The sequence below is a fragment of the Hydractinia symbiolongicarpus genome, chromosome 14 (assembly GCF_029227915.1).
Source record: "Hydractinia symbiolongicarpus strain clone_291-10 chromosome 14, HSymV2.1, whole genome shotgun sequence".
NCBI classification, from domain to species: Eukaryota; Metazoa; Cnidaria; class Hydrozoa; order Anthoathecata; family Hydractiniidae; genus Hydractinia; species Hydractinia symbiolongicarpus.
The window spans coordinates 6,357,071-6,385,010 of NC_079888.1; the positions used below are offsets into that span (position 1 = coordinate 6,357,071).

Here is a 27,940-nt window from a genome sequence, read left to right on the forward strand (position 1 = left end):
TGAATGGAATTACTGGAAGGGATTAAAAATGTCTATTGATAAATATTTAATCACGTATTTACTGTACTCAAATATCATTGTATATTAAATTATATTTAGGAACATTTTTAGGATCGATAGGTGATGCCACAATAAGTTTTCCCTTCATTGCACCACGATATATCACTTCCACCAAATCAATAAAATCTTGTTTTGTAGCAAATGGTCCAATAAATTTGGTGTGATCTTGTGTTCCATTGTCAACTTTCATGTGTTGGCCATTAAAAAAGAACACTGTGGCAGGAATAAGCGACACATCGAAGTATTGTGTATACACAGGAACTTTATCTACATCAACTAAGTATATTTCCGCCATATTTCTTAATTTTTGAGCAGTTTTCGCCAAAATATCATCACACTGTAAACAACCAGGATCATTTTCACGACCAAACCTTAACACAAGCACTTTTTCAGCTACACTTTTGATAACATTGTCAACTTCTGATTTTTGATTGAGTGTTTGTAAAACAAAACTCATACTTAACTTTCATAACCTTTGTTTAGTATTTCATGGAATTTCTTCTATTATATATTTCTAAAACATACGAAGTAGGATTTTAAAAAAACTTCTACTTATAAATAAAATCCAATAAAACTACAGATCAACATAATAATAAACCAAACTATAATTTTCACTAGGTTAGAGATGTCAAAATATTTTGAACAGTTCTTACGCTATGATAACGATATCAACAAAACACAAAAAAATATGTGTAACTCCTATTATTTAATTATAGTTTTAGTATTCTATAAATTTTGACTTTCCACAAAAAGGTGAAATTAAACACAACAAACACCAATTCAATGCATTGTCTTCATAAAATATAAACACAGTTTCAACTTAACAAAAATGCCAAAGTGGAAACTGAATTTTCTTTTCATTTTTCTGGTTTTCAATAAATCAGATCTATGCATACTCTTTTATTGAGCATCAAGTTCCTGTCATGTCTCGATATTGAAAGGTAATTCAATATCTAATTATCAGCTATATGGGAAACTGAAGACAGAAAATTATACGGCTTAAAATCTTCTGGTGACTTAAGAATTCACAATGAAGCTTCACCATGAAACATTACTATGCAAGAAATTTTCTGCATTGTGGTGAGAGAGTAGTTGCTAAAGCAAGCTAAAAAATTCTGAGAAATTAAATGTTACCTATATACTTTATTTATTTTATTTTAAAAATAATGTAACACAAAGTCTACTTTTTGACTATATATTTCGTTTAGACATTTTCTTTAATTTCAGCTTTAATATTTTAGATCAATGAGCAAAAATGATCAGTCATATCCAACTACCTGACCGTTATTTCCATCAATATTTTCCTGTAATGAAGAAAAGGTGTAACAACATCTTCTAGTCATAAATAAACACTATCCAAGAAATTAAACATAAGCCAACAAAAAATATATATTATTCCCAACTTTCTTCGGTCACATTAGAAGTATAATTATAGCCAATCACATCTTCTGCTTCTTCGTTGAAATCTGACAATAAAGATTCATCGTCAGAACTAACTGTATTTAAAACCACCATTAAAACTTCTCCATCTGCAGATAAAGAAAATTTTTCAGGTTCTGTTTTAATTAAATACAAAATATCCTCCTGTCCACATTTGAACTTCAGTAAAGACTGATAACTGAGTAAATGTTTAATTGGAACACTGTTGGTATAACGATTACTAACATCATCAGGGATATCTGAATAATATTGATTTATAATATATTTTAGCTCATTTAGAACTTTTTCTGTTCGGTTTTCATTAACATCGTCATATGGGTAACAGACCTCTTTTATTAATTCATATTTCATATGTTTAACATCTAACACTTTGTTCTCAGACACACCATCCTTAACTTTTTCAGTACATCTCCTCTTTGTTTCAACATTATATCTTTGTGTAAACACTGCCATTTGAGAGCAAAACCCTACATTTGATCCAGCTGGAGAATCACCAATGCCAGAAAATTCAACATCGTAATGATACTGTCTAGTAATGCTTTCACACCAACTTTGGAACTCTTTTCGAGTCCATTCAAATTTATGATCCCAATGTCTCATCCCAGAGAAGTTTTCAAATAATACATTATATTCACTATTTGGTGTGGTTAAAACAACAACTTTGGGTTGAAGTATACCAAACAAGGATTCTGGGACAAGCTGCAGCACTTCTTCATAGAGATGCTCAATAACTTCAATTCCTGTAATCACATCAACACCTTTAAACGTTAAATCTGGGGACGCTATTGAGCCGCAAAACATGCTTATCTTCAGTGGAGAAGGCCTTCTCTGGATAAATTCAGCAGTCAAAGGTTTTAAATGAAACTTGTTTCGTTCAAGAATATTCTTATCTACATCAACACCAATAATTTCCGTGACAGAAGGACATAAGTCTTTGACTTTTCGTAAAAATTGACCTTCAGAGCAGCCCATATCCACAACAGAACATGCCTTATGTTGATTAATGACTTTTGCAACAGCATAATATCTTTGTTTATATAAAGGTGGATCAAATAATCCACTCTCTCCTTCTTCATCCTTGTCTGTTTCCTGTTTGCACATAGCTGATAAATCTTCCGTTAACTGAAGCATCTACATTTGTATGAATGAAAAGATTAAAAACAAGAACAACAAAAACCTATATAGTTCCTTGCGTTTGTTTATCTTTCACAGTGATACTATCAAGATGTATTATATCTCTTATCTAAGCAAAGTGAAGACGATACATTAATAAACTTGTATTATTTGACTACCGTATTTTCCGGTATATAACCCGCGGGTTATAAGTTTATTTTTACGACTTCCATTATATAATGTGGTGCAGGTTATGTGATAAGTTTTAAATTTTCTGTCATTTATTGTGAAAGTTTATACATAGAAAATACTACCGGGATAAAATGCGTACATTAATGTAACTGCATGCGCGATCCTATATCTACGTAATCTTACTTCAACTACGTGATTTAATTTTTTTCACACAGTGAAATTGCTTTTACTTTCTATTGCTTGCCAGTGCTAATATCTCTCTGAAACACAATTTTGGAGATCATTTTTCTTTTGTGTTGAATGTAATTCTAATCTATTTATATCTTTGCAATAACATGGAGCACATTGAAATGATTTGCTTCTGGTAATAGAGCAATATAGCAGGTATCTGTTTTAGGTTTAATTGACACGTAAGACTTAATTATTAATTCCTGTTAAAAATATTGAAAAATGTTAAAATTAAACTATAGATAATAATTTTCTTTTTTTATCTTCGCTACCTTCGAGCAACAGGTGGCCACTGAAAATATCAAAAATAAATATAAAATACAATTGATAAGACACACGCAACTATCTCCTCCTCATTGCTGCCATTATTTTATCATGCACACTGTGATTGCTGAGATATAAATAGATAACAAAATTCTATAAACATTAGAAAAGAACGTTCCGTACATCGCTGTTATAGACAATCCGTGATAATTATTATGTTGTTTATTTTCATGCGAAAAAAATACACATAAAAAACAGAGATTTTACTTTAGATTTATAACCTGATATCATGGGCTCTTTTATTTTTTATTTGTTTGTTTGTTTAATCGCAGGAAGCAAGAGTTATTATTGGCTAAAACTAATGTTTACAAATAAAAGGAAAACAGCATTGTCAAATTAATTTTAATTCATTATTATTTCGGCAATCGAGACAAGGAAGTTAAGATTGAGAGAGTCGCTAGTTCAGACACTCGGTTCTCGTGCTTGGGGTTCATGAGTTTAAGCGTCCCCCTCGTTTTCCTCATAAAAAAAAACAGAACACACGCACATGTTTATAAAATGATTAGGGAAGTAAAAATACGCTGAATTTTTTTCTTACCTTGATGCAGGTTATACAAAGGTGCGGGTAAGTAAAACACATCATCGAAATTTGATGCCGGTTATACAAAGGTGCGGGCTATCTGATAGCATCTAGTTTATAACTTCCTAAAAAAGCTGAGCTGCGGGTTATACGATGTGTGGGTTATATACCGGAAAATACGGTATAGAAAAAGGTACATTGCAATGTTTAAAGCAGCCACTGTTGCCAAATATTGCAACCATTTTAATAGGCTTTAGAAATAATTTCAGTGGCTCTTGTTAGTGTTGATCATTATGTTTAATATTTGTTTCTTTATAGTGTAGCATTATAACTGGTGGATGTAATAAATATATGTGTACATCGTTTCACTATCTATGGTTATTATCAATTTTACAGCTCTCGTAATGTAGTAGCTCATAACAGAACTTTAGGTCCCATTTTCTACAAAAGGTTTGACCCTCCAAATAGATTGGTCCCATAATTCTAAAGCTTAAAAGTTGGTAATCTGTGTCATTATATGAGAGAATCTGAAAAATGATAAAGCTTACTGAAAAATAGGGTCTTAAGACTGGGTCAAATCCCCGTCAAAGACCATATTTAGGACCTTAATTCATATCCCCATTTTAAACAGCGTTTGCGGGTGAAAAAACCCACTGTCTGCAAAGCCCAAGCTCAATATTTGTGTTCTATACTAACTATGCAATACATAAATGGTCGAATTTACCAAAAAAATCAGCAGGTCAGACAAAAATCTGAACAAGGACTGAAATTAGACTTCATAAGGTATATATAAACTCACAAATTGTGTAAGACTATTCCATTGTTCACACAAATGTGATTTGGCAAAAAGCAAACCGAAAATTACGGTCTCTTGATCATGTCAGACCACAGTAATCTTTTTATATAACATTATTTGCACCTTACAGTTACTAAATATGTTTTAATATCTCCTGTTAGGATATTTTGTAATGCGCAGGAATATCAGAACGTTTGTCTTATTTCCAATGTGTTCATGGCCTTCTTATTTTTAGATTTTTTTTAAATAGAATAGAACATTTTTGTCCAAATACAACACGAAACCTGGCTGTAAGATTAGGCATAGAGCCATACAGAAAAAAACATAAGATGTTAACAAGAGTAATGCTTCCACTAGAAAGCATGCATGTACGATACCTTGTGGATAAGGAATTTTTATTTTCCATCCGTTGGCTGGAATTCTATAATTTTTCCAAATACCAACAATCTGCAAAAGGTTTGGTACCTGGCAACTCCTATAACTGTAGTAGCAGAAACAAGGTGATTGCGAATGAATGTGGTAAAAAAAACCTTTCAGTAACATATGATCTTGCGATTGCCAAAGTGGTTATGTAACTTCAAGAGAAGAATCTCCAAAGTTTGACAATATATTTGTGGCTCTAGGTGCATTCCATTTACAGATGCATTTGGCAAGTACATTGCTGAATCTGATGGTCTGCATATCCTAAATGAAGTTGGTGTGATTGAAAAAGGTTCTCTTGGGTCATTTTTACTAGCAAAGTGTAAAGTAACACTTTGCTAGTAAAAAGAGAAGTAAAAGATGTCACCAAATACTAGCTCTTGCAATGGAGATTTCCAATACTTTCTTTAAGAAAGAGAGGAAAATCAATTAAGAGAAGATATCCAGGACAAAACCAAGTTTATAGAATGCTAAGAATCCTTGAGCTTACATAATTGACATGAAGTATCCAAAGAAGTCAACAATGTCTTGCGTGAATACAGTCAATTTAGGCAAGATACAGAGAAAGAACATCATGGTGCAATAGCATAATATTGGATGGGGTACGTTGACATGATTCAACTTTGCCCTGATTTCAGTAGAAGCTTGAGGGATGGAAACTTTGATCCGTATGTGTGCTGCTTGCCTAAAGTCACAAACTATTTTTTAGCATGAACCATCCAAATTACGCTTGTTGGATTGTCCGTTATCCTGATAATTTTCTTAAACTAAAGGACTCTCATCCCGAGGTTTACACTGAATTTTAAACAGGATTATTTTCACTGCGAAGAACCGAAAAGTCATTCTCAAGATTATCAATCAACTTGACAGACAGAGGATAAATTCAGATGCTGTATGTCAGCGAAAAGGTATATCAGCTTTAACAAATGATGCTTTCAATGATGAGCACAAAGTCATTCTATTCGAACAAGTATTGTGTCACGTGTTTGAAAATTTGGGGATGACAAAACAGGAATGCTTCTGTCAAGATTTAAAGGCTAGCAGAATGCAATAAAATTTTACATATTTACATCAAGTTATAAATATGGTCAAGGAAACGATGAATCCATTTAACAATGCCATTGAGAAAGAACATCTATTCAATATAGCATCAAGAAAAGCAGCCTCCCCAGACACAACAAAGTTTTTCTCAACATCGTTAGTGTTGGAAGCAAACCATGTGACAAATTTCTTAACGATTGTTTTAAAGCAAGATTCGAAAAACCTATACGAAGACAAACATTACACGCATTTGAAACTGGAAAAACGAAGTATAATATTAAAGCTGCTGACAACAAAGTGGTTGCTGTAACGATGATGAGAGATTTGTTTGGTAGCATCTTGTACCATTCCCTGCATAGGAAAATTGATATGGCAGAGATACTGAAGTATCCTCCAACACAAGTCCCTTTATCTCTTGTACATGTTCAGGCCTCGTCAGGAATATGGCGTGCGATCGCACGCGCACACGCCCACACACGCCATGTTTGAATGCTCTCGTGCGATCTTCGCACGTCAAAAAATAACACTAAATACCTCAGGCGTGCGCTAATCGCGCACAAAAATAAATAATATTTAGTTCAATAAAGGTAATAACTTTTTTTCGGACAACGAATAAGTTATAAATTATTTATTTTTAAGGTGACTTGCGAGTAAAGCTACACATCTTCGAGAGTACGAGTACAAATAAATGCGAGTAAAATAATTCAGAGTGAGAGTACAATGCGAGTACAATAAGAGTAATCTTCTTAATAACGAGAGTACGCAATAATTAAACTACTTGCGAGTAAATCTTTAAAAAAATATATCATGTTACTCAGGAGTTATATTAAAGAAAAAAATTTTTTTTAATTCAGTTGCTCTTTTTAAATTAAAAAAATATTAAAAAATAAATTTTAAAGTTCAACTTTTCTGTCTACTTCTTTAAATACTTTTGCTACTTTAGTTACGTGAAATCACTTCCAGCATGTTCTTTCGCAAGCACAGAGTCAGCATGATATCTAATTATAGTTATGGTGATCAATTGCCACATGCAGAAAGACTTTTCTTGTGTTGTTTTGAAAATTATACAGAGTGTGCTGATGTTGTTTTGGAAGTTATTTATAACGGAGGAGGGTGTTACGAGGAAAATTTTCTGTCTTGTTTATTTTAGCTAAAGAAAATAATTTTGTTATAAATCGTCATAAAAATTTTAGTCTTTTGTTTAACCACGTAACTACTTTTACGATTACAAAGTTGGCGTCTAGTATTTTTCGCATGCAGCCCTTTCTTTGTTTGAGTTAAAAAAAATACTATTTAACGTATAATTTTTTTTTTAAAAAAATAATAAACAATGAAAGCATCGCACATTTCAGTTTCTTCGCAACAAATTACCTGCTTTAAAACATGGCAAAATTAGTGTTGCTGTATGCGAGTTCTATGATTACTTGAGGAAAAAAATGGAACAATAATGAGCACACGCCATCGCACACCATTAAAAATTATGCCGTGCGAACATCGCACGCCTCAAAATGATTGAAAAGTATCATGGCGTGCAAAGCTCGCACGCCAGCATTTTTCTTCCTGACGAGGCCTGATGTTGATGACAAAATGCAAAAGACCCCTGAAGTCAAATTATTGAATGAGTTAGAAGAGAAAGTAAAAACTGATGGTCCAAATCGTGACAATGTTAACATAATTGATGCACTGTTCTTTTACATCTGTTTGTTGACGTTTGAGCAACATTTGGAGCTCTGTCAACATTTATTTTGAAACGCGTTTGTGCTACCAAGAGAAACCTCATACATTTTTTTTAGACAAAATGGTGCACCTGAGTATCAAGGATTGTAAAAGCGATTTGCGATGTACTGAGAGACAAGGAGCTTATCACATAACTGGACCTGATCAAAAAAACCTTCAAACTGGTTGAATGCATTTAGAAATGATCACTTTAAAGCAACATTGGTAGAGTTCTTAGCCTTCTTTTGGGAAAACAACATGCATTCAAAAGTACTTGGAAACAAAACAGTCACAATAAATTGCAATGATACATGATGTTTAGAGTTGAAGGAGAGATCGTGGTCAAAAGCGAGATTGTTAGATTGTTTTTAACTCATGAAGAAGTCAGAATTTTGTACCAATATCTTTGATTCAACCACCTGCAAACGTTGTGATAAAAACGATAGATACTGACGTGCTAATAATTGCTCTTGGATGCCTCAGTGAGTTACCTGACAACTTCAATATTTGGATGGAAACCGGTGTTTACACTAAATATACATTAACCCTATTCGTTCAGGGGGGGGGGGGGGGGGGGGTTGGCGGATTCCGTCCACCCCCTAACGGTTCTTCTTAATAACTCCCTATTGCTATGTTATATGGCTATAAAACTTATTGAGTTTTAATATTTATCTATTAGACACCTGCATGCCAAATGTATAGGTCCCATACCTTTCAGAAGCCTCATATTGGCCATTACTTGAAGCTATCCCTAAAAATCTCTATGAAATCCTTATAATGGGGAAAAGTTAATAACTCGTGTTAGGATTATCCTTAGAACTTGAAACTTACGACACAACTTTGTTTTATTAAGAAGAATCATTTTCAGCCAATTCATTTTTGCTTTTTTAAGGGATGGCTTATAGTCAAAACCATAAAGCGAGCCAAACAGTCACTAGAGCTGTTTGTTTATATAATTAAGACGGAATATACTATGTTGTTTCGATAATAGATTTTTATCTAAGAAAACACTAAACTATCAGTCGGGGAAAATTTCTTAATCCTCTTAATTAACCTGTATAGCTTAATTTGGAGATCTCCCTAATAAGCTGTATCATACAGCTTAACTTAGGTGACATATACATCTAGATTAGAAAGTAGAAAAGATTTTTTCCTGATTTCTCAGATTACATTAGTGGTTATAGCTCTCGTACTCTGTGCGAGAGACCAGAGTTCCATTCCTCTTGACAGCGATTCAACATGGACGAGTGAATGTTACTATAGCCCTAGGTTACCCAAGCCATGTGAGGGAAATTGGGAAAATGGCACACTGTCTGGGTCGTTGGATGTTGCTGTGAGTTGTCTAGTAGAGTGTAGGCCCTAATTAAGTCTAAGTAGCTCAAAATGAGCATTAAATACTCTAGGACTCTCCATCTAAGCCATGGCCCCTCCTTGAAATAATAATGGTATATCCCTTGATATTTGTGACGCAAGCCATGTAAAATATGCACATGTATCCATCTATCTATTAGACTGTATCATACATCCAAACTAAGTTGAAATCCTTATTAAGCTGGTATGATCTTAATTAGGAGGATTTACCTGACTGACTACAGCCATGCTGCAATATTTTTTAGGGTTGTTTCTGCATTTTCTTTCCTGGAAAAAATCATTTTCCAAGTACCTAGAGGATAAAAAACTAAGAAATACCTACTCAGCTCCAACCAAAATAATAAGGAATGACCTAAAAGTGCCTGCTGAGTACATAGACAATTTTATATGAATTTTGCTCCTGACATTGTGCAACAATGTTTGGATTTGTGCTCGCACATGTGAGCAATCACTGGTTGTTACGTAGGTCTGCCATTTTAACTTTAGCAGTATACAGGATTTTTAAAACACAGACTGCATGCACGAAAGATGGGACAAGTCACAAAAAGAAAACAACAACTAAAACCACATGTGTGTCTGCTGCACTGACTGTCTGTTCTGTGCGCTGAGAGAATTCCCCTGTGGCCATTGGGGATTTGTCCCTCTGTGTGTTAATTAACAAGTCCTAGGGATGGGGAGGGGGCACAGGACGGCGAAAGCAGGACCGGGGCATGGGGAAGCTGCAGCACATATCCCTTTTTCAAAAAAGCAAGGTACTATAAGGGAACAATACATTTGCGGAACTTATTTTTACGAATGAGTTGTCCTAAAATGCCTTATTTTTCGAAATAATTTTTTGCGGATTTTTCCAGTAGTAGCAATTTTACCCCAGCCCTGTCCCAAAGCCTCTTCTACGCCTATGTGATATTCTAGAGCCGTCTCGTTCGAATATCACTACAAGCATGAAAGAGCCTGTTGATTAGTTGAGAATTCTATGTTGTTTTCCTTTCTTGCGTGTTTTCTTTTTGAACATGTTCGTATCGCCGTCCCGGGGTCAGAAAAGATACAAGATGCCCTGGGGACGAGGTTGCCATGAATTATAACCTTTCTATTAAATTAAAACGCGAAGAAATTTGAGGTTAAAAATCCTTGTGAGTTTGCGACAAAAATTTGGAGGTCTGCCTCATTGGTTCATAAACCACCCTCCATATAGTTAAATAAGTTTTATTTCACGCATATTTATACATTCCCGACTAAAATAAGTTTCATTCACACATCCGAAGCTTAATTTCAATAACCATGCGTACAACTTCATGCCCAGGGCGTTTTTGATTAATTATACGGCCCGTGGACCAAGAAACCCTTGAGACAGTGCGTAGTTTATAACAACACACTTTGTCTTGAGATAAAAAACTATAGCGTTGACGACGCACGAACAACCTCCCTGCCTTGAACTCAGAATTGTCTCTTTGTGTGCGGAAGTGTTTGTGTTTGTGCAGAAAATGTAAGTAAGAAATTGAGTATTATGCCACGTCATACATATAATAACAAGATGTGTCTTTTGATCATTTGTAATGCATGGCTAACTTCTTTGAAATGCTGAAGGGCAAACGACATACCAACACATTTATAAAATTGTTTCCTTGTAACAAGAGCTCGTTTTCTTTAAAACATGTCGTATTTCTCCATAAACGTTTTATTGGTAACGTTGGTGATATTTCAGTTAGCTGACGTAATCACTCCGTCATTTCTTCAAAGAAGTTTAGGTGAGAGATTCAAAAGACAAAGATCGGTGAGTTCTCATAAAGTTCTACTGCTTTCTCGCCGTGTTAAGACACAATTCTTGCCGGCTGAGCGTAGAATATCTTTCCATACAGCATTTTGGAGAGAAAGAAACCAATTGTTTGTGAATAAGAACGTTACCCAGCCGCGCAGCAAAAACCGTTTCGGAGGGAAGTGGGCTGGGCGCAAATGTTAGTGTCTTTCCTTAAGGGTACCATGGAGTAAAGACATTTTTAAAATTCAACACACAAAAAAATGGCAAAATGTTTGGGTGGGCAAGTGTTTGTCATTGCCTTTTGAACAGTTGTCGAGTCATGTTGAAACGCCTCATCCTCAAAGTTTTAGTTTTATTCAAGAAACAACGTGCATATTTGATAAATATTTCATGGGAAAAGTTATACATCCATGCTTGGGTACCGGTTTTTCTTTCAAAAATGTCTACCTACCTTTGTCGCAGTCATTTTTACGAGAGTATTAAAATTTTGCAAAAATCGTAAAAATGGATCTAGCATTCGAAGAGCGATAGGTCAAACTCAAAAACTTCCTCATAATAATAATCAATCAACAAAAACATCTGACCTAGGCCTCTCATAACCGGAACATTTCGTTCTCAAACAATTTTTGGTTTGCCTTTCTCAAATTCCTTATAAAATTCAAGCTTTTTTCAATTCATTCAAACGAATGTTTTAAGACTCATACCTAGTTTGCCAAAAAGTTATCGTAGCTATACTTTGTAAGAACTAAATAATCTGGTTATATTTTTTAGAATGAAAAGTCGGGCTCGATATGTCAACAATACCCCAGCCTTTGCCAAACAATATTATCAGAAATTAATAGACATTTGAATCAACAAGACAGTGGCGATAAAACGGATACGATTGATGATAGCGATTCTAGTGAAGAAGAAGAAGATACAACTTTAACAGAAAATAAAAAGATATCTGAATTACCAAATGAAAATAATCCCAATATTACAAAAAATACATCCGGAAATTTAGTTGACGATACAAAACTTTTTACAGCTAATGTTACACCACCTTTGGTAAAGTCTGATGATTTGGACAAACAAGATATATTTGGAGCGCCTCAAGAAAACAGCAACGGTGGTGCAAATAACAAAAAGAATCAATCGAAAGATGCTAAAGATAAGCAAGCAACATCACATAGTAAAAACAATGGGAGGACTGGGAAAGGACATACTGTCACATTGTCGGAGAATAAGGTAAACCCTGACTCAGCAAAAAAGAGAGTTTATTTGCAACCATTAGAAGATGTAGAAGAACCAGCTGAAAAGAAAATGTCTGAGCACATCAAATACTGACCACAATACCAAGAGACGTGTACTGCAATTTTTTTTTCTTAAGAACTCTGTAAACTGTAAATCTATATTGACAACCAATCTCGACACCAGGGTATCTTGTATCTTTTTGACACATCGCCGTCCTGAATGTCAGAAAGATACCAAATGTCCCTTGGGGCGAGGTTCATTGACAACATTAAGTTATGTGTACAGGGCGACAGTGTTATGTGCTTGAATTATTCTGTTCTTCGTTTGGGTAGAGCTCGTTGTGTTGTGGGAATACTTTCTCCTTGTTAACTTATTTAAGGGGGCGACAAAAAGAATATGTAGCGCGCATGAAAAATAAAAGTCTACGACTCCTGTTTTGTTATCATTGTGTCGGTCGACTGTACACTTCACTGGAATTGTTTTTACTTTTTACAACATAGGAGCTTATTTATTCTTTCCATCCTTCCTAAATTTAAATTAAAAAAACAGGAAATTACCAGTGTTTTTTCATTGAAAGTAAAATAAAGCATTTTGACGAAAAAGTATTTTTATTCCTACTCTCTTTAACACCAATGCGGTTATTTTCAATAAAGTTTTATAAAACCATCATTTGTAAAAAGAACTTCCTTTTTTTGTTCTGCACAGCACAGGCGACAAAATAGCCTTTTGAAAATTGACCAATGAAATTATCTTCGACTAAAATGTACACATTCTAGCGGGTTAATCATGGCGAAATATTTGTTGGTTAGAACAGCTGCAATATAAGAAAGTATATATAAATATAGATTGAATAATTAGGAAATAATTACAACATAGTTCACTTCCGTGCTTTGTTCTTCCACGCAATAACTTCCAGCTTGTCACAATGGCGCGAACACAATGTTATGTTAATTTTTAAACACCAACATAAACAATCTTGCAGTTACATTTATACCACAGTTTTTTATATGAGTATACATTGCGAAATTTGTTTAGGACGAGTCATTAAGGAAGAGCGTATTTCTAGAGGTACGACTTTAAAGTTGGAGCAGCTGTTTCTGTCGCCATCGTTTACAGCTGTACTTTACATTGCATCATTATCACACTTAATGCACTTGATAAATACTACACGAATGTAAAAATTGATTGAACTGCGGAGTGAAAAAAGCCACAACTCGAGAAAAGTGGTTTTCAGGAAATGGTTTATATTATCCACTGTTTTTAAATATATATATAATAAGCAGAAATTTATTACAAGAAATCATTTTACCAAGAAAAGTTTATTGGACAATGAAAGGAAGTATACAGCTAGCTATATGCTCTTGTTTATGTTTCACGCTGGTCTCCTCCTTGGCGAGTGGAAGTCATACCTTCTTAATTCCGAAGGTGGGAGAAGGAAAAGCAGAGGAGGGAGTGAGTACCAATATATTTACATATGTTTGGAAAGTCTTTTTTATAGTATTTACCTTGCAGGTAACATTTGGTTTTCACTGTAGACTTTTAAATTTGATGTCAAATAATTGCTACCTTATCCGTTCTAATTCTTTAAAAGATATGCACAAAGTCGTTGTGGATTTGTGCGAAGAAAATAACGCAACAGAATATTAAAGCTTTCGAATAAATCGATTTAAGCCGTCTCATTAAAAATGACCTTAATATACTTATCTATGTCTCCACATTAATCATACCGTTGTCTTTCTCTGCGTGATAAATTGTGGTACGAGCACGAGAAATGTAACATATACAAGGGAAGGGCGTCCACTGGCTGCCGTGAGTAAGTCAAAATGGCAGCTGCGAGCTGCGGCAGGAATATTCCCGTGGATTTTCCCCAAAGCTAACAAGTAGTGTTTTCCAAAAATATCCTTGCGCTAAAGTTAAAAAATATTTACAAGAAAATTATTGCGAAGTTTCTTTTTAAATATTATCCAGATGCTAGAGTCCCTTGGCTCCTGAGCCGATCAAAAAGACAAAATACCCTAGGAATGTGATTGATCGTGGATATAAAAAAATCGCAATTTGAACACTAACCATGTCTTTTTCTGCTTTTTTTAGAAAGCAAAGATTAGGAAATTTTGCATCGTCAACCCACTTGTATGCGCCAAACTACTTGCCCGTGGTACAGATGCAAATCAGAAAGATGGCTTCAATGGTAAATATGACAACACAAAAATGAAACAAAGAGAAATTAAAAGAAAAGTGTACCTTCCAAATCAAAAAATTAATTATCCAAGAAGGTATAATTCGGATCAATCTTATGGACGGTTTGTTTTGCGCAATGTTAGACGATACGGAACTAGAATGAATTGATTATATTTATAAAGGAAAAATATACAATATGACATTTTATAAACTATTTCTGTTGCTGTTAGCATCCCTAAACGTATAATGAGAAGTGTTTTAAACATTACTATTGCAAGCTCCCCTCTTTTTGGAATTATTTAAATCATCGGTTCAAATTGTCAACAAATTAAGTCATTTTACATTTTTAGATAACATGTTAAAATAGATAAACAATATAAGTATTAATAATTGAAATAACTAGTCGTTAGCCCGTGGAAAAATCCACGGGTTCGCCCGTCGCGGCTAAGCTACCATTTTGCGTGACAGACAGACGGACGGACGGACAGACGTATACGGGCATTATTATTGAAATAATAACAAAAAGCGAAACGAAAAATAGTATTAGTGATAGAGCATTAAAATTTGTTATTGCCATGGACAAACAAGGCGGTTCAAGTGCCTTTTACAGCTCCCCTGTAACCACAGAAACCTCTCCAAGACCTCTTGGACACAAATTGAACGCTCTACCTAATGAGCAATTTTCCAATTAAATGCCTCAGCTGGTCTGTCCTCCACGAAACATTGCAATGAATTCAGTAGAATGCACGTATGCAACTATGAAACGATTTCAAACATGTTATCGACTTTTGTTTTGAAAGACTTTCTGAGACCTGCGTAAAAAAATTGTATACACGAAATGACACATATGAGAGAAGTTGACATATGAACCTTATTCATCCGTTAACTCACTTAAAAATTATAATAATCAAATTGTAAAAAAATCTCATTCTTGGGAGAAGTTTTTTACATTCTCGACCCCAGAGCTCTTTAAGATAAACTCAAAAGTCTCACAAAGAGCTCTGAAGTCGAGAATGTAAAAAAAAAATAATAAAAAAAAAATATTTTTTAGAAATTAGCTTATTAAAGTCTCATTTTTTTCTTGTCTGACTAATAAATTCTTTTCACAATGTCTAAATACACTAGCAAGTAGAAATTAAATGAGACGGTGAACATTTTAGACAGGACACAACATGTAAACATTGTTATCGATTCTTTCAAGATTTGATTAACATTGGAAAGCAACTCATCCCACCCTACAAAATGTGCTTTAGCCGAAATTGTTAGGCCGACCAAACGGGGCGGTGGAAATGGCCCTCCTCCACTTTTTTTTGAAAATGGCTTAGATTGCTTGGAATACACTATTTTCTCCATTGTAAAACAGTAAAATTTTAGAAGTTGAATAATCAGTTCCGCCAAATCAGAGGTTTTTAAATTCTCAAAAGTTTTGCGGACGCTTATGCACGCAAAATCTAAAAACTTCGCGATTTTGCTAGCAAAATCATCTAAAGTAGTGGGAAACTACACAGACACGTTCTTCTTTACCTTCATTAAGAGTTCGTAGCTGACGTTCTTCGTCTTCTTTTTAATTCTATTTGTAAAGTTTGCATACTACAATTAAAGAAATGAACTTAGTTATTGGTGTTCAAATAAACCAATCATTGAGAAAGATAAAGGCTCGACCGAAAACGGTAACTAGTATTTAGAAAATAAACAAACAAACAAACAAACAAACAAACAGAAACGGTGTAATGACATTTAGCAGACATTTTCCTTAAGAAAATCAATCATAGTCAAATAAAAATATTTACAACACTTGAACAAGGTATTAGCTAAGCAATTTAATTTTAATCAATATTATTTTCATATTTTTTTTCTACTAATTTCTAAGAAAGACTTATTGGGAAAATTGAGAAAAACCCTGCAAAAATTTATAGTTTGAGGTACTTTTACTCTTTTTCTGGTCTATACACTAAGTTTGGGGGGAGGAGGAGTTTGGGGGGAGGGGGACTTAAGAGAAATAATAGGTAACCATAACAAGATTCCACCAAGGTTGGCGCTGACCCATCAGCAAATAATTTTTAGATTTTAACCCCTAGATTGACCAAGTATGTCTTACGTCCTAACCTTCGATATCTCAGTTTCTAAGGAAAAAAATTTATAGATGTTATTTGAACGTGTTAATAAGTTGAAAGTATGAAAAGTATACAAAAATAAATAATATGGAAGTGCAAACATTGCTATAAATAATTTCTCATAACACTATCATTTACAAAGGTTTATGTTTATCGCGTTCATATGGTGATAATGTTGAACATCGCCATAATACGTCACTGGCATTGTAGAATCATGTTTTTGTCTCTAGAGTCATCACATACACTACTCTTCGTTACTATTAGCATAGGATCCTCAACACGCCAAACATTGTCATGCGTCGTCACTGGCATTACCCCGACGCTTAGTGGTTAGAAAAGTTTGGTTTCGGTATTTTTAAACGTCTTTTAATTTGGATTTGTCGTTGGAGTAATTTTTGGCACTTTTTTGGCATCAGTAAGCAAAACTTTCTAATGACGTCTTTCTATAAAAAAAAAGGATAAAAAGTTAACTCGCATGAACAAATAAAAGAAGGGAGATGTTTTACTTGGCCGAAAACTTCTTTACGCATCAATAAGGAAAACTTGCCATCTGCTGTTCCAAGGTTAGAAAAAGCTAACTATGGTTCATTAATTTAGTTACCATTCAATTCCTTTTTGTTTTTATCTTAAAACTTTTACAAAACTGTTTGTTTTTTTAGTTCTTTAACTGCGTTTATTTTTGTGAAAATAAATAAATAAAATAAAAGAAGTCCTTCGAACAATTTTAGAAAGCATACACTGAATTTTAAAAAGAGCGCAATTTTAAATGTGATCCATAGTAACAAAATGGCGCGTTATACTTTTTAAATACAGGAATATACTTACACCAACCGATTGAAATCGATTTACTTTGCCAGGAAGAAATACGTTACTCCCGCTCGCCATGGTTTCCACCATTATGAAAAAGAAACATGTAAACAAACACAAGAAGGAAACGTTCCTTAAATTGATCAGCATATTGTATGTTTTTTTAGCCTCTTTAGTTTGTGTTGTCTGTCGTTTGTGTTTAAAATTTATAGATTTATTCCATAATCAGCTAATTATATACGACTTCATCATTATTATTGTTACGTCAGCAAAAAGAAAAGTTAATAAATATTTCGGCGTTTTGTCATGGTTACGACACCCACCAAAGGGAATTTACATAGCGTTGGCAAAAAAAGGTTTTTTGTCAACATAGTGACGTCATTTATGAGTTATTAATGTTCTTTTGTGTCTGATTTGTTTCTATACGCGTTCTACCCCGGCAAAATTGAATAAACTTTAAAACAAAAATTTTATTTTTATTTTGTTATTTCCGGAATTATTCATAATTCAACTTTTTCCATTCAAATTTACCATAACAAGGCTTAATTTTGATTTTATTGCGAATACGAAAGTTAATTTTTTATTTCATCCAACGGAAATAGAAATATATTATTTTTTGGTTTATGATTACGTGACGTCTATTCGTACCGTCTTACCAGAGAAGTATCAATAAGGCCGTGTAGCTAACAAAATACCCTGGAACCGGGGTTGTAAGTTGCTTTGATTTAGGCCGGGAATTAAACATATCACAGAACCTTGTGACTTTTAACTCGTGTGTCAATATATTTTTGTTTAAACGAAAGAAAATTCTCGCTGAAACATATTAAAAAGGCTCCCTTCAGATCACAGAATAAAATCCTTTCACTCCTGTGTCTTTGCTCTCTATTTACGAAAGATGAACAATTTGCGAGGAGAATTGTTTTTAACTTACGAATAATTATAACTACTATCCTTCATTTTCACTCGTAAACACCGTTGTACTTCATCAGGTGAATAAAATTTATTTTGAACTGGTATTAAGGTAATGTTCATATCAATTACATCTCGCGAAGTGCTGTTGCATTTATTTTTATTGATTCACCGTCATTCTTGGCTTAACGTCCACTTTCCGTGCATGTATTCGTTGAACAGAGGGTTGATTGATCTAACGGATTTTGAGATAAATCGACATATTTCTGTGATTACGAAAAAAGTTAATGAACCTCCTCACTCCATCTAAAGAAATGTTTTTTCCTAATTCTTCAAATATTAACAAAAGAGTGAAATGGTCAATGCTCTGCTGCCACTTAAGCAGAGTGGGAAGCGTTTCCTAGCACGTAGGGGATTAATCTACGCCAGGCTGCGCGGAGTGTTGTTAAGAGAACTTTTACAGGTTAAAAATGCGGGAATATAGGATAGAAATAGCCTATTTATTTACTTAAGACAACAAACTGTGACAGTTCTCTTATGGTTTATAATCATTGCAATAAAAAACGTATCATCTTGGAGTGAACTGCATATTGTTAACCACGTCGCCAGGGATCCTCGCCTTTTTGATATCGAGGTCGGCGACAAAGCCCAAGTAAGTAAGATCATCTTAGATATTAGGCAGTCTGCAGACGAGGATGGCATATTGTGCCAACGATGCATGATCTTTAGTGGGGAATCTAATCATCTGTATTCTTTTACCCGTATACGTCTGTCTGTCACGCAAAATGGTAACCGTAGTAGCGAGACACACGAAATGCGGTAAATAAAGGACGAGCGAATCCGTGGATTTATTTACAGGCTACCGACTATATGCTCGGTTTTGACAACACTTAGAGCATTATTATTCCATTAAACCGAGGATCTGAACTGCAGCGTATAATGATTAAAACATAAAAAAAAATTCATGTAAAAAACCTTTATTTTAACGACGTCATATTTATACAATAGTTTCCTATTTAAGAGGTAAAAAGACCGATTTTTCTGGAAATATTGATTTACATGTCATTATACTTGGTACCAATTAAGAAGAATACGGCATTTTAAGACGTTCGAGATGAGAAAAACAATTTTTAAGAAGAATTAATTTCGCAAAACAGCCAATGAAAACCTTCGCAAAGGATCCAAAATTTGTTTTTGCGAGAATTTAATTTCGAAAGTTGTACCGTAGTAACCCACGAAATGCGTATATGAATGACGAGAGAACAGTTATTATTATTATTAACAATTATAATTTTACAGGTTGACTACGTCAGAAATATTTACAATCCTGATATCAATGTAGGACCTGTAAAAGTGGATTTGTCTATGGGACAACGCGTAGTCTCTTTAATAACAGCCCTATTGTCTGTCTGTTTGTCTGTCTAAAAACTGTCGCTCCAAAGCCTACTTTTCGCGAATGCTTTTTCTTGCGAATTCTAAAAATCATTCACGATACACTAATTACGTGTATCCAATGGTCAGCGTAGAAACTAATAGAACAGAACAGAAAAAACAACACAAATTCTTACGAATTAAAATACATTATTAAAAAAGCAACATCATCTTTTAAATTATACAGTTTGAAAGAAATTCATATACAAATTGCACTCCATATATACATCAATAATCTGTAATGTTGAAGCGCCAAAATAACACAAAGTATCAACATCATAAATGAAAGCTTTCACCACATCCACAAGTCCCTTTAATGTTTGGATTATTGAACACAAACTCGCTGGTTAATTTACTTTCAGTAAAGTCCATTTCAGTACCAAGTAATGATAATTGGGCTTTAGAATCGATAAGAATCTGAACATCTAAACGGTTAATTGTCGTAAAAAATTTGATGAAACATATTTTGACACAATTGCGAGTCAATTTTCATTTTCTCTGACTTTTCCCTCTTTTTTTTTCTTACTATACTCAAATGTCAATTTTCCTAACTTACGAATGTCAAAATGATAAATCCCAAAAAAAAAATTTCGAACGCAATGTCTAATTTGCACATAGATCATTCACAGGTAAGTTGCACACAACAAAATTTTCTGACTTTTCACCAACATTTAATAATTTACTAAATTTATTAACTTTCTCCTCACTTTTGGATACAATTTTTTGGTTTTCTCAGATTATTGTACTTTGCATTTAAAACCATGTCTTTTCTCCGTAAGAAGAAACAATAAATTTTATCTTTTTTAAATCAAAGAAAGATTATTTGTAAAAATTGACGTACTGAGCAATGCATACAACTACAGAGAAAGCTGAGACATACCATCTTGTTGAACTATTTCGTCGAATTTTTGTTTTTCTGTAGCATAATTCAAGGTGTAAGATAGACCATTACAACCTCTCTCACGTACACTTATTCTTAAAGCCGTCTAAAGATACAAATGTCATTAGGTATACATACACTTTGATAAAAAACCTGTTTAAAATACGATTTCTGAAATTATGTATAAAACTATTCTTTCAGGCCCACTCAAAATGCATATTTTTCTCTAATAAGAAATCTAAGTAAGTATGTACACAGCTACAAAAAACAATGACAAGAAATAATTAAACTTCTCCGTACTATAAAAAAAAGGACTAAAAAAAACTTCCTGGGAAAACCCTTCTAATATTACGTTAGAGAGAGATATCAAAAGTTTTGTCGTAAGATATACCAGTAATAAAGAAATAAAAGCATCTATAAGTTAGTTACATTGGGTGTCTAGTAAAATTTTTGGATCCATTCAGGGTCATTTACTGAGTAATATCGTGACTTTTCTGGATTTTTGTTGGATTCTTCAGGGTCTTAAGGAACATATTTACTCTTAAAAAGTCTAAACACGAAAATAAATATGCACTATGCATTTCTTAACAAGATGGAGTCTGAGTTTTTATGAATACTCAAACAGTCACTACACTGACTCCTAAACCTGTGAGGAAGAATGTGTATTTTGTACACCATAAAAGTACAAGAGTCCATACTAATAGCTTTGGTAAACTGGTTACAAAATTTTCAGTTTTCAGGGCTGTTTGTAAAATGTAATCTAAATTTCAGGGCTTTTAAAGCCATTTGTTTAAATTCAAGGTTTTCCAGAGTTTCAAGGTATCGTATTAATATTTGATATATATTTGATTACACCCTGCAGAGATAACATACAGGATCTTATCTCTGCAGAGTGTAATCTACAAATTCATTTTTGGGTCTCCCAAAAGCCGGCCCAAAAAATCGCTGGCTAAGATGGTGGCTTCATACTTTGTACTGTGTTATGGTCTGTTCATCCCGATTCTTTTTTAGTATATGTAAAATTCCATTCATCATTTTATTGGATTGAGAAAGAGATAAATTTCAATTGAGAAATCGCCCTTAAACGGCTACTGACAACGCTGAATGAACCCCGCTATATGCAAAATCGTTGCACATTGGCTTTAATTTGCAATTCCATTACTTCATACTAACAGGGAAACAAGGATACACAAAATACAGATGCGGAGAATGTGTATGACAGACGAATTCCTGCAAACGGGTAAACCTGTGAATTTGTTCACATACTAACAAGTAATTTCATACTTTACTTTTGATGCACTTGCTGCTAGGCTTGCGCTAATTTGATTCAAAAAGTAAATATAATGGTAAGATACTTACAGATTCTGGACTTTCTGACAACAATGCTTTCACTTTGGTAACAGCTGCACTTGTCTGTAAAAATAAACTGTTAAAGTTAGATTTTCAAGTCCACAACATTTTAAAAACTACAACGCATTAAAATTTTCAGGCTACATAACTCAAGCATCGCGACACAACAGAAATAATACAGTCAGTATATGTCTGAAAATTCTAATTTGTGTTCACTTATACATGCATGAATGATTCTAATAATTATGGTGTGGACAAATTACTCATAACAAAATTAGTTTTTACAATTTAGAGTTCAATGTAGGGGTGTGTAACCAATATCAGCAAAGATAACAACAAACATTATAATGTTGGTAGAAAAGGAAATAAAGGCATTATTTAGCTAGCTGGCTAACATTTTTTTATGTTGGAGTAAAATAAAATTTTGGTTAAGCATGTGATGGTATGTAAGAAATATTTATGGATCTGAGCTAGTGAACTATAACTCTGAAATTTATTTTTAGGAAATTCTATGTTTTCAGCTCCTACTCGAAATGGGCGAAGAGAATCATTTGGCCAATGTATCACAACGTTAAAAATGCACTAGCTGAAATTTCGACATTACCTGCATTACAAACTAGCCTTGTGATTCAGAAAAATTTTATATATTGTGGATTTAGCACCAAAAAAAAAGCACCAATTAAGATTTTAGATCTGTCAAAAAAAAAAAAAGATTTAAAGTCCTAGTCCGCTGTGAACATTACGTTGTGAACTTTGACAAGTTTAAAGTGTGAATTACTTATAGGTAGAAACATTATTTTTAGTTGCTTATTGTTGCAATCTTTGAAATTTCACCCTCTTTCCCAATATATTATGTCCAGTGTCGTAACTCATAGGTAGATTGTTCCAGCTACATAATAATGGGCTGCTGGCATAAGAGTGTTGAGTCAGTGGAAACAGCGCAAAAACCACAGAGTTTTCGGTTGAGCTTGGTGTTTTGAAAAAACTCAAAATATTGCATGAGAAATCCTGCATTCCTTTTAAAAATGGTTGTACTGCACCAATATTGTATCTTGTCTGGAACTTACACTCAGCGAAAACTGCCAGCCATAAGCAAGCACTGCTAATTTGATATAATGCCCTTAATTAGCAAAATAATCTAATTTGGGTAATGAATAAGCTTTATAAAAACATAATCATCAATTGAACTAAAGCCAAAACTGCACAAATATAAAGCATCAAGGAATTATAATTTAACAAACATCATTTTTTCCAGCCATTTTCAAAGTTTTGCTTTTCTTAATGAGGTAAAAAAAAACTATAAAATAGGCATTACAGAAAATTATAGTATAAGCTAAAACAACAGAAAACTCTGATGCTTTTTTTTCTAATTGCATACAGACACTGGCTTCGTTTACAAAGAGACCAGGCATTGTGATGTAATTTTTTTTATTGTTCCACATTTGAGACATGTTGGCAAATATTACAACCATATTATTCATAAAAAAGGATTCAGAAATAAAACTCTAGTGGATCTTAGATTGGAATAAAATAAATATAATAAATTTAGACATCAATCACACAAGACTGGGACGTTTCTGCTAATTTATTTTTTTGCGAAACCCTGCTCAAACACTTAACAGAACCCATCCCCCAGCAATTTTGCAAAGTTGTTTTAAAGGATGGCCTGTAGAGAATCAAGTTGTTAGTTTCTGGCAAAGCTTTTTGTTTGTAATAAGGATAGTAATGCTAGTAACTTTTTGGAACATCCTTGATATTTACTAATGGCCTTCTCCTTTTTTTCTTCTCCTTTAATTTAATCCTTTAATTTAAAAACAATTCTCATATATATGATTTAAACAATTCTGTTCAAGACAGATTATTGTTGTCGTAACACCCTCCTTCATTATGATAAATAATATATTTTTAAAATTACGCTAGCTAAACTTTTTTTAGTCAATACCATTTAGGAAAAATAATAAAAAACTAGGTAGATCCGTTATGAATTGTAAATAAATGATTTTAACTCTGCGAAAGACTTTAAACCATAGTCCGTTAAAAGAATTTGCACTTAAACTTAGATCTGCGCAAAAAACATTAAAAGAACGTTAAAATCATTTCTTTTAATATTTTAAAGGAGAAGATTAACTTGCTGTATAAGTTTTGCTGTATAACAGCGCAAGTATAACCTGTTGTAAAACTTTCAAAACAATCCAAGTATATTCTGTACAACTTTCAAAATAGCACAAGAAATTCTTGCTGTAAAACTTACAACACAAGAAAAATTCTTGCTGCATAACTTTTAAAAACAGTTTTTTAACATGCAAGTATTTTTATCTTTTCACCTTAAGAACTATTTTCTTTTCTTTCACAACTAAAAAATATAAACAGTGTGCGTTATGGGGAAATACATAGAAAACAATGGTTGTCAAAACACAACTAATTAAATTAGAGTCGTCTAAGTGCTATAATACTTTTCTGCATGTGGCTGAAAAATTTCTCTTTACAACTAAAATAAAAAATCTAGCCTGCAAATTTACGCCCATGGTTTGTATATTTTTTTACTTTTTGACAGAAGTATATTTGCTCCACGACTCTTTTTCTATTGTGGTAGGTCTCAAGCAAGAATAATATATACATTAATAAAACAACATCACGAACCAATTTAACTTAGTAGCAGAGTGGTTATTCAACAGACACAATAAATGGCAAAACTGATAGCTAGCCAAAATCATGGTAGTGTCCACCAAACTACATACCTTCTTTCCTTTTATAAGAATGTGCTTTGTAAGAATATTAAGCTGGAATTTATGTTAAAAACAATAGAACAAGAAGAATATGGACCAGCCTGGTGATAATTTGGTATTCTTATAAAAGTGTGTATTGAAAAAGATAAAGGAATGCCTTAAATGGAACGCCATAATTTTTTTGAGAATTTTTAATTATTAAGAAGACTTTTTTTATGCAGCCAGTATGTCTGTTTTTCAACAAGTTAATTATTAAAATCCAGCTCAATTGGTATATTGCAGACCAGGATTGGGTCTGGAAATTTGATCTTTGAAAGAGAAGTATTTCGAATGAAAGAAAAGATTTCAGATAAAGAAGAGAAGTGTTTTGACTAAAAAGAGAAGTATTTTTATTAAAAAAAGAAGGGAGCCATAATAAGGGGCTATTCAGTTCGGCTTTTTTGCTGTAGCCATGATTAACATTAACTCAATTGACGAATCGTATTTGTGCTGCATCCGTTATTTTTAAAATTTTGCTCGGCAAAAACAAATGATTAGTATGGTGCAACTAGTTCTACAGATAACTTGAGTTTAATAAAATAAAGGTATGTTATTTTTACCAAAAAATCCTTTTAAAAAACTATTCCACTATGGTATTCGTGGCATTCCTCTTGATCTATTTCGCTCATATCTGTCTGGTAGGCAACAGTTTGTATCAATTAATAGATCTAAATCCAGTTACAGATTTATTAGACATGGTGTCACGCAAGGATCCTTTCTAGGACCCCTTCTGTTTCTGATTTATAAAAATGACCTTCATTATGCTATCAAATATTCATTGGTTCATCATTTTGCTGATGAAACCAACTTAATATGTTTTAACAAGTTGTTAAAGTCCCTTTCAAGAAGAATCAACCTGGATCTGAAATTTCTTTCTCAATGGCTCAAAGCCAACAACAGCATTTTACTAGATTTTGACCTTAGTTGAAAATCTCAGATCAATGAATTTAGCCATCAAACTCACAAGGGCTAATGGAGCTATAGCAAAACTTCGACACTTTGTTCCACAATATGTCCTTAAATCTGTCTACGATGGTATTTTTGGTAGTCACATACGTTACTGCAATGAAATTTGGGACCAACCAGGTCATCACTTCATTGACTGTATTTACTGTCTTCAACAGCAACAATCCCATTCCACCTCCTTTAATCTTGGCATTTTGAAATTTTCTTGATTTGGTTAATATGAAAAATGTAACTTTTCTTTACAATCTACTTCATTAGAATCTTCCTAAGGCAATTCTCTATACTTTTAATGTTGACTTTTCCCATTCTTATCGGACTTGTGGATCTGTTCTGCCTGGATAATAAATACTGCCCTGATTAAATATGGCAGCTTGCCCCGGTTAAGAACAGGGCAGAAAATACATAATCAGGGCAACATAATCAGGCCAACATAATCAGGACGGGCCGGCTTATTACTCAAAAAATATTATTTGGCAAGGAACATAATCAGGGCAGCCCAGTTTATATACGACAGTTTAATATTATTTCTCACTTATTATAGAACGAACATAATTGGGGCAGGCCGACTTATGTATGACAGTCAAATATTATTCAGGAAGAACAAATGTAATCGGGGCCGACCGGCTTATATATGATATTTTTATAATATTTCTCACTTATTATAGAATGCACATAATCGGGGAAGGCTGGCTTATGTATGATAGTCAGATATTATTCGAGCCTTATAAAACAAATATAATCAGGGCTGACTGCTTTTATATCATTCGTCATCACTTCTGACAAGCAAATAGCGGCAAAGTTGGCAAAGTTGTTGTTGTTTTCAAATGAAACAAAATTTTGTGGCAAATACTAAATTTGGGGATTCGCAAGTTTAATAACTTTTCACCAAACTTAATTCCCGCAAAAAGAATAATTTAGGTTCGGTGAAATTTAGTTACTTTAAAGTTTATTTTGTTGAAATGTATTTACTACAAGAGTAGTTTATACTAAGAATTCGAACCAAAAGATTGGGTGGACACAGTGGGGGGATTTAAAATCCCCCACTAATATTGGGCTCCTTGACAGTGTTATCCCTATTTTAAATATTTACTATTTAACCTAATCTTAACCAACAATGTAAAGCTATACTGTGGAATAACTAATTCTATTCTATTCTACTTATTTAACTGTGAAAAAGTGTGTTGTTAAAGCCGAAAGGGCTTACCCCGGAAAATGTAAACATTTAAAAAGGTCTATGACATCAAACTGAATCACCGAATTGTAATTTATGTTACACATTAATAAGAGGCATTTATTTAACGTGGATTTTCAAAGTTTGTGTTAATTCGTACCATGCTAAATTTGTGGAATAAGGCACGTAAAACTATAACCACGGATGGCTTAGTTGTTCAAAAGTTTTTTTTTCATGTGGATGACTCAGCAGATGTATTAAAAGTCTTCCTTTGGTTACAAGGGAAGGCATGCAGATTAAAAGTTGATTGTGTTAATTAATTATACTGCATGTTACACCAAGAAATGATACTAACCAAAGTAATTGCAGCCTTTCTCGGTTTAAATCTTCCTGGTTTTACAGCACGAACTGTGGCAGTAGCAGCAGCTCTGGCTGCCATGTTTGTTTGAAAGCTCGGAAGCTTGTTTTGTTTTTATTTGTCACCCAGGGCCTATTTAATCCTAGTCTCAACCTCTGTGTACCCGCCGCCGTGGGGATTTTTTTCCCTATACCGTAGGCAGCATCATTAACCGCGCGCAGTATCATTTTACCCGTTGGCAGTATCCAGGCTAAATAGCCGAAAAAATTAAATAAATGTGGCGGTAATGCAATCAAGAGCGGTGTTTACATTGTTACTTTATATATATATATATATATATATATATATATATATATATATATATATATATATATATATATATATATATATATATATATATATATATATATATATATATATATATATATATATATATATATATATATATATATATATATATATATATATATATATATATATATATATATATATATATATATATATATATATATATATATATATATATATATATATATATATATATATATATATATATATATATATATATATATATATATATATATATATATAGCTATATATTGTTGATAAACGTCTTATTTTTCACTCTGAAATATAAGTATTGTATTGCTTTTATAAACTACCTAAAAGAAGATGTGTTCAACGGAGTAAGGAAGACACACTCTGTTCTGCTTGTTCTCTGCTTGTGTTGTTCATTTGTACTTATTAATCTCTACATTGCTCAACATAAATTTTCAATGTTATAATTTCTAATATATACTT

General features: G+C 33.2%; 5 protein-coding genes across 5 annotated transcripts; 2 read left to right on the plus strand and 3 right to left on the minus strand.

The window, feature by feature from the left end:
- Window positions 1-35: 35 nt before the first annotated feature.
- LOC130626181 (thioredoxin-like protein 4B) lies at window positions 36-639 on the minus strand. The gene has a single exon (XM_057441285.1). It carries the CDS (start codon window positions 515-517, stop codon window positions 68-70), a length of 450 nt encoding a protein of 149 aa, XP_057297268.1. The 5' UTR covers window positions 518-639; the 3' UTR covers window positions 36-67.
- Window positions 640-1,328: 689 nt separating this feature from the next.
- Window positions 1,329-3,166, minus strand: LOC130626177 (small RNA 2'-O-methyltransferase-like). Its single transcript, XM_057441282.1, has one exon. It carries the CDS (start codon window positions 2,629-2,631, stop codon window positions 1,453-1,455), a length of 1,179 nt encoding a protein of 392 aa, XP_057297265.1. The 5' UTR covers window positions 2,632-3,166; the 3' UTR covers window positions 1,329-1,452.
- A 7,347-nt stretch (window positions 3,167-10,513) lies between these two features.
- LOC130626178 (uncharacterized) lies at window positions 10,514-12,777 on the plus strand. The gene is made up of 2 exons (XM_057441283.1): window positions 10,514-10,992; window positions 11,749-12,777. Exons 1-2 carry the CDS (start codon window positions 10,873-10,875, stop codon window positions 12,301-12,303), a joined length of 675 nt encoding a protein of 224 aa, XP_057297266.1. The 5' UTR covers window positions 10,514-10,872; the 3' UTR covers window positions 12,304-12,777.
- A 103-nt stretch (window positions 12,778-12,880) lies between these two features.
- LOC130626184 (uncharacterized) lies at window positions 12,881-15,347 on the plus strand. The gene is made up of 2 exons (XM_057441287.1): window positions 12,881-13,662; window positions 14,302-15,347. Exons 1-2 carry the CDS (start codon window positions 13,540-13,542, stop codon window positions 14,554-14,556), a joined length of 378 nt encoding a protein of 125 aa, XP_057297270.1. The 5' UTR covers window positions 12,881-13,539; the 3' UTR covers window positions 14,557-15,347.
- Window positions 15,348-19,779: 4,432 nt separating this feature from the next.
- LOC130626182 (iron-sulfur cluster assembly 1 homolog, mitochondrial-like) lies at window positions 19,780-27,436 on the minus strand. The gene is made up of 4 exons (XM_057441286.1): window positions 27,137-27,436; window positions 21,889-21,942; window positions 20,530-20,635; window positions 19,780-20,074 (listed from the first exon to the last, which is right to left on the minus strand). The coding sequence occupies exons 1-4, from the start codon at window positions 27,218-27,220 to the stop codon at window positions 19,926-19,928; spliced, it is 393 nt and encodes a 130-aa protein (XP_057297269.1). The 5' UTR covers window positions 27,221-27,436; the 3' UTR covers window positions 19,780-19,925.
- Between the last annotated feature and the right edge of the window lie 504 nt (window positions 27,437-27,940).

What these genes read in the sequence shown, in the direction of transcription:
- LOC130626184 (XM_057441287.1), top strand. Translation starts at nt 13,540, where the DNA reads ATGAAAGGAAGTATACAGCTAGCTATATGCTCTTGTTTATGTTTCACG. An exon ending in AAGGAAAAGCAGAGGAGGGA is followed by an intron (nt 13,663 to 14,301) that starts GTGAGTACCAAT and finishes TGCTTTTTTTAG; the next exon opens with AAAGCAAAGATTAGGAAATT.
- LOC130626178 (XM_057441283.1), top strand. Translation starts at nt 10,873, where the DNA reads ATGTCGTATTTCTCCATAAACGTTTTATTGGTAACGTTGGTGATATTT. An exon ending in GATTCAAAAGACAAAGATCG is followed by an intron (nt 10,993 to 11,748) that starts GTGAGTTCTCAT and finishes TATATTTTTTAG; the next exon opens with AATGAAAAGTCGGGCTCGAT.
- LOC130626177 (XM_057441282.1), bottom strand. Translation starts at nt 2,631, where the DNA reads ATGCTTCAGTTAACGGAAGATTTATCAGCTATGTGCAAACAGGAAACA.
- LOC130626181 (XM_057441285.1), bottom strand. Translation starts at nt 517, where the DNA reads ATGAGTTTTGTTTTACAAACACTCAATCAAAAATCAGAAGTTGACAAT.
- LOC130626182 (XM_057441286.1), bottom strand. Translation starts at nt 27,220, where the DNA reads ATGGCAGCCAGAGCTGCTGCTACTGCCACAGTTCGTGCTGTAAAACCA. An exon ending in GAAAGGCTGCAATTACTTTG is followed by an intron (nt 21,943 to 27,136) that starts GTTAGTATCATT and finishes TTATTTTTACAG; the next exon opens with ACAAGTGCAGCTGTTACCAA. An exon ending in TGTCAGAAAGTCCAGAATCT is followed by an intron (nt 20,636 to 21,888) that starts GTAAGTATCTTA and finishes TTGTATCTTTAG; the next exon opens with ACGGCTTTAAGAATAAGTGT.